Source organism: Dasypus novemcinctus, chromosome 10 (assembly GCF_030445035.2).
Source record: "Dasypus novemcinctus isolate mDasNov1 chromosome 10, mDasNov1.1.hap2, whole genome shotgun sequence".
In the NCBI taxonomy this organism is placed as follows: domain Eukaryota; kingdom Metazoa; phylum Chordata; class Mammalia; order Cingulata; family Dasypodidae; genus Dasypus; species Dasypus novemcinctus.
In genome coordinates this window covers 96,412,887-96,420,110 of record NC_080682.1, presented here as the reverse complement: position 1 = coordinate 96,420,110, position 7,224 = coordinate 96,412,887, and the positions used below count along the sequence as shown (strand labels likewise).

At 32.8% G+C, this 7,224-nt stretch overlaps 1 protein-coding gene across 1 annotated transcript; it reads right to left on the bottom strand.

The window, feature by feature from the left end:
• Nucleotides 1–1,733: 1,733 nt before the first annotated feature.
• Nucleotides 1,734–2,671, bottom strand: LOC101434659 (olfactory receptor 52E4-like). Its single transcript, XM_012522251.4, is given in 2 exon segments — nt 1,734–2,419; nt 2,422–2,671. Coding segments are annotated over 2 exon segments (936 nt in total).
• Nucleotides 2,672–7,224: the final 4,553 nt, after the last annotated feature.

The following is a 7,224-nucleotide window of genomic DNA, read 5'->3' as shown; positions in this document are numbered from 1 at the left end:
TCCAACAGAAGGATAGGTGACACTCGAGAGCATGGGTGATTCCTATTAGAGGAGGACAGATCAGTGTGCCAAGCCCTCTGTGTTATTGCAAGTAACTATGAATCTTGTTCTTCAAGGAGTGAAGCCTCGTGGTTGCCCAGGGCCCTGAGGATATGGGGAGGGAGAAGTAGAGTAAACGGAAGAAGGGGAATTGAGGGTCAAAGGAAGGATTATGCCTGATCTTGTATTGATGGACACAGGTGGCTGCTTCTCTTTTACAGAGACTATAGTATAGCAAGTACTAACTAATGTCACAGTTCATACTGTGTAAGTACAGCTTGCCAATTTCTATAATGAACTCCTGGTGGAAATTATGGCAGTATTTGAATAAATCAATACACCAATTTGTTGTAAATTGAAATATTCACAATATAGGGACTTTAGACATCACCATTATATATTTCTCCACTTACAAATGTCTTCTTATTTTCTCTCAAAACTAATGTTTAGTTTACCTTATGTAGGTTTTGTTTATCTTTTGTAAAATGTATCCTTAAATACTTTACATTTTGAAATTATTGCAAATATTTTTATTTCATTTTCTAAAAGAACATTGATAGCATAAGAAGTATGATTGATATTTGTATATTGACCTTGTGTGCTGTAAGCTTCTAAAACTCAGATATTATTTCTAGTTTCCTTTATATAGAATTCATAAGAATTTCAAAAAGAAAATCATGGTATCCACATTAAAAGTTACACTTTTTTTCAATATCAATAGTTTTGATTTGTTTTAACTTGCCTTAATGCATAGGCTTGAAAAACCAGTATAAAGCTGGATAGATATGATAAGAGAAGATACTTGCTTTGAATTTTTCCAGAAAGGAAATACTGTTTCATCAATAAGCAAGATATAAATCATCTTATTTTAATAGCTGCCCCTTTTCAAATTGAGAAATGGAAGATTTATAGTTTTCTGAGATTTTTATCAGGAAATGATGTTGGATTTTATCAAATGCCTCTTTTTTGCAAATATTAAATTATAATATAATTTTAGTTTTGTTTGAAATTATCGATTGATATTTGAATGAAGAAATCACCCTTGCATTTATGGGATCATTTTACATTTCACTGAATTCAATTTGCATGTATTCTCTCTATATATATGTTTATTTATATATTTAATTAGGTTCAGAAAGGAATTAGATATCTAAATTTCTTATTCATATAATGTCATCCTTTGGTTTTAGTATCACTGAAAAGCTAGCAATATAGAATGAGTTTGATTCTTGCGGAGAAAGCATTGCGGAACAAAAACATGTAGATGCCAATAATTGTGAAGGAAGTAAGGACTGTAGTATGAATGGAAGTAATATAAGCAGACCAATAGTTATTTAAAGTGAAGAATTTAAAAATATTGATTTATCCATCAAAGTCTGCCTGGAGAACTGTATGCTACAATAGTCTGCCTCTCTATTAAAATTGTGAATCTTTTTAGTATCAGCTTCATTATAATTTTTACTAAGCTCACAATTTTATCTCATCCTTAATGCAAAAAAAAAAAAAAAAAAAAGACTCTTGTGAGTGAAAGTAGAAATTACCCAGAAAAAATGCTGAGTTTGAGTCTGGAAATTCCTCAAAATGAATAAAATAATGATGGAGTGACATTACCTGGTCTCAATTCTGGGCACCCTGAGAAATGTACATGCTGAGGTAGAGACTCAGAGAATTTATACATTTTGATTATAATTGAGTCACTCTTTCTTTACAAATATTCTCACAACCTGGTCCCTAATCTGCTTGGTTCTGACACCATAAATTACTGGATTTAAACAAGGAGGAACAACCACATACAGATTGGCGAAGAGGATGTGAATGTAGCGAGGGATATTTCTACCAAAACGGTGAGTCATAAAGGAGAAAAATGCTGGTGTGAAAAAGGCCGAGATGACACAGACATGTGAACCACAGGTGCTAAGTGCCTTGAGCCTGGCATCTCTGGAAGGAAGGTGGAAGACAGCTCGAAGGATCTGAACATATGAGAGGGCAATGAGGATCAAGTCAAAGAACAGAGCAGCAATGGTAAATAAGCCATAAATAATGTTAACCCTTATGCTAGCACAGGCAAGACGGGCAATTCCCATGTGTTCACAGTAGGTGTGAGAGATAATGTAATGGCCACAAAAGGGCAACAGCTTGATAAGAGGGCAGAAGGGGATGACAAAGAGAATTGGCTTCCCCACTACAGTGGAGACCATGCTAGCAACCACTTTTTTGGTGAGAATGTTGTTATATCTCAAAGGGTAGCATATGGCAACAAAGTGATCAATTGCCATGGCCAAGAGTACCTCAGATTCCATACCCATGTAAATGTGGATGAAGAACATTTGGGTGAGGCAGCCTTCAAAGCTAATCTCCCTTAGTTTGAACCAGAATATGGCAGCATTTTGGGAATGGTAGAAGTGGAGAGGCCTAGATCTATAAAGGAGAAAAGAGCCAGAAAGTAGAACATGGGTTGATGAAGTCTCTGCTCAGTCTTGATCACAGTCAGGATAGTGACATTCCCTGTAAGTGCTATCAGATAAACAACAAAGAAAGGAAAGGCAATCCAGATGTGGAAAGCTTCCAAACCTGGGACCCCTAGCAGCAGGAAGTCAGCAGGGTATGTGGCCATGTCATTGGCAGAGGACATCTTACTGAGGACTTAAGAGGACACTCCACTGTTTTCTTCAATATTTCTGGGAAAACATAAGGAAATATACAGTGGTTTGATATCACAATATATAATAGCATACCATGGAAAGTGTCTTGAACATAATGGGAATTGCAAAAATATTAAATATCAGTGATATTCAAATCAGGCTTTGTCCTCCTTGACAGTACCATGCAGATTATGGAGGACAGAACCAGTCCATTCTGGTAATGTGATGTAGAGATTCATTATCTCATTTATTGTAAAAGTACTTATTTCTCTACGCCATATCAACTGCGAACTCTTGCATTAATATGAACTTTTATAAGTACCATTCTGTTTCCTTAACTGTGTAGAGTCTTAAAATAAAACTTCTCATAAAGTTATGAAATGAGGGTGAGGAATTGACATGGGTTGAAACTTTGGAATGATGGTCAGAAAATATCCACCTATGAGTTTCACCTACCTTTCACAGCTCCCTCTTTGTAGGCATTACTGTTCTTTTGGTTCTTCTTTATAAAATTGCATTGATCTCTGTGTGCGATGTACCAGTGTTTTAATGCTCTTACTAATTATTCTTAGTATTTTTCTACTATACCACTCAAAAAACAATGTTATTAATTCAATATATAAATAAGGCAAAATGTTTATTATTATCTTAATAGATAGGAAATTAGTAATACTTAATAGACAGGAAAATCGTTTAATTAAATTCAGCACCCATTTATGATATTTTTTAAAATATCTCAGCAAAATTAGGGAAAAAGGAAAATTGTTTAGTTTGATGAAGGCCATTTATAAAAATCATAACAGCTAACATGATACTGAAAGGTAATATGTTTAAACTTCTCCTACTGTTAAGACTAAGGCAAAGCAGTGATGCCAGTAGAAGAAAATATACTTATGAAAAGAACTAACCTTTATGGCAACTACATAGCATATAAACGTAAATATTTCTACTACACATAGATAAAAATGCTTACATCGTAAAGACTTCAGTGTAAAACAAAAAGGAGTTGAATAAGTCGGGGTTGTCCTCAGCTCGATAAGTTCACTCAGCATGACAGAACAGACATACATACTGAACTACACTAGGAAGGAAAATAGGGTTTATTTGCCAGCGGGATACAGGGGATGTACCATCTCAAATCAGCCTCTCTCCTTGCAGAAATTCTAATATTTTATGCCATTGGGGTCCTAATTGAATAATTGGGGCACAATTGGATACAGGTTCCTTCATTAATAAACATTTCAAGGGCTTGATGAGGTGGGTACCAAACCAGGGTTAGTTACAAAGTTGCAATCATTATCAGAGGTCAAGGTTTTAGACAGGAAAGTACAGAGTAGATATTAGTCACAAGGTTTACCATATGGATATAAAACAGGAGGGTGGAGTGGTTACCATAATATTGCCAAGTATACACAAGAGTGATCCTAGTTCTGACATAACCATAAACAAAGGTACCTGCAGGCTAGAATTATCACCACAATAGTAAACATACATAAGGGAGAGGCTAAGTTTAGAATAACCATAAACAGGGGTGAGACTTGTTTAAAATAACCACTACAATAGCAGGTCTAGGCTAAATCCAGTCAGTTTCAGCAATTTCAGATATTAATCTTTTGGTATTTTTTACATTAATAATATAAAGGCATCTATATAATGATTTTGCAATCATAATTATTTGTCAATTCTTAACTCGCAGTTACAGTTTTAGGCTTCATTTCACTTCACAGCAAACTGGGCACTTTTGTTTATCAACTAAGCAATTAAAACTATTTTATAGTACTGCTTCACCACATGGATTATAGATCATATTGCAGTTTATACTCTCCGCAAGTATATTCAGTGGGTTATGGCAGAATATATAATGTCCAGCATTTGATCCCTGCAATATCTTTAGGACAACTCCAAGTCCCAAAAATGCTCCAAGATATATTCATCAAATGCACTGGATGTGCTGCAATGCTGAAGGAGGTTGTTGATGTGTGAGGAGTGGGGGGGTTGGGGTGTGGGGTATGTGGGAACCTCTTATAGTTTTTAGTGTAACATTTTTGTGATCTATATATCTTCAAAAAATACAATAAAATGGTCATTAAAAAAAAAAACTATTTTAGTGTTAGGTTATGGAGGAAAGACTGCCCCAATAAAGACCCTATTTTTTGCAGAAACCAAAGTGGGGCTGGATTTTAATTGCTATGGTTCAGTGTAACTTGCAAACCTGGAGTAAATAATTTATTTGCTAAAATGCAATAGCCATATAATTAATCCATTCAAGAAAATTATATTTAAATATATTACCATAAAATTAATTTGGAAGCCACAAACTGGGAGAAAGTATTCATAGTCCTTATTTCTGACAAAGGATCAGCTAAAAAATACTTACCATTAAAAAAAAAGAGAAGCAAGCCTATCACAAAAGAAAGAAATTGACTTAAATGGATACCTTTCAAATAAAAATATACAAATTTGCATATAAATTATCAGTAATTTGCCATCAGGGAATGTAGACTAAAACTGCAATGAAATATCTTTAATCATTTGCTAAAATGGCTAAAATTTTAAAAGTGACAAAATCAAATTCTGGTAAGGATGTGGAGCAACTGGATTTTTCACATTGACATTGTGCATTGAAAATAGTACAACCTTGGGAAAATTGGTAGTTTATTATAGATTTAATCACACACCACAACTGTTGTGCATAAAAATTCAACTTCTCAGTGTTTACCAGATACAAATTAAAATACATATTCAAACAAAGAATTCAAAAAGTGTTCATAGCAGCTTGCTTTACAAAGGCCTCAAAGTGGAACCACCTAAATGTCTATCCACAAATGAAAAGAAAAACATATTTTGGATTATTTACACAATGAACTTATATTTAGCAATGAAGATGGATCAACTAAAGACACATGGAACAACATAGATGAATTTCAAAATCATTATGCTGATTTAACAATTGATTCTAGTTACAGAAAACTACATACCATATACTTTCATTCATATGAAGCTGTAGAAAATGCAAAATATCTTTGCTGAAAGTATCAAGTCATTGGTTGCCTAAGGATATAATGGGAGCAGGGCTTGAGTGGAAGGAGCACAAAAGGACTTCTTGTAGAGATAGAAAAGTTCTACATCTTGATACCTGTGTACGATATATTGGTTATATATTTGTTCAAAATGTACAATTAAGATTTGTGCATTTATTTACATATAAATTTTACCTAAAAAGTTAAACTTGAGCTTAGTGAGAATGGCAGAATATAGTTGTAGAAATTTAGTGATGGATGCATTTTGGTGCTACTTTCATACTTTTTCTATATGTGTGTATGTTTGAAATTCTCCATTACAAAAAAGGTATAAAAATAAAACTAGTCAAAATAAATGTCATATCTAATTTTAGTTAAAAGTTATAGTTTCATTTGATTTAATAAAATATTCAATTCCTGGACATATTACAGGAACAGCATATTTAATTTGAATACAATGATATTTTTTCTCTATTATTACAAAAAGTAAAATATTTTAAAATCTCACTACAATATTTCACAATCACATTCAGAGAGCAAAAGATAAAATAAACAGCTTTTATGAAGATAAAATATTCTGAAATGACTTCTATTTTAAATGAGATTTAGATTCCTTTCCTAATATTTCCTTGTTATAGACACTCATCAGCTTTTCAGTGAAATGATAACTATGGTACATTCTTCATGACCATTTGCAATAAATTCATTTATAATTGAAATTTTCTAAATAATGATGAAATGAATAATAGTACACAGCTAGACAGAACATCATGGCAATATCCTAGCATGTGTCCTACCATTTTTTCAAGCTTTTGTTATAATTATCAAGTATTTTGAAAATACTAGAGTATCATTATGGCCTAGCAAACATTTTCAAATATATTACTCAATGTATCCAAACAAATTCCATATAACTGTAATATTAAAATCCAAAACTAATTTTAGGAATTCAAAGAGCTAATCAACTGGAATGTCCCAATTTGAGTTGACTCCAGGATCCATTTTTTTCCACTTGAGATCCGAAAACTTTTGGTTTTCTGCTTGATTTAACTTTTCTTTCCCCAAAAAAAGGAGTCTAATAAAGAAAATAATTATTGCTAAGGACTGCGGTTAATATTTCATATAAAGAGCCTCATTCAAATATCATAACAATCTTATGATATAGATGCTATGGCATACCATTTCTATACACAAGGAAGTCAAATTTAATGTTTCTGAAGAACTTGTTTAAGGTAACTCATAAATACAACTTGTAAGGCTGGAATTTGGACATGGGTCTGTCTCTCTAGTTCCAAGTCTCTTAACCTTTTGGCAATAGTGATTTTATGTAGGCATATATCAAAACAGAACTTTTAAGGTTAAAAGCAAATGTGTTGTATTCATCATAAGTTATTTAAAGCCTGTAGACCCATGGGAATTTTGGAAATAATTTTTTATAACATAATAAGTTTAATGTGTTTTGTTTTCTTTCTTCCTTTTAGATTTCCTGTAGTGTTCAGCCATCAATATTTTTAAATGAAAAA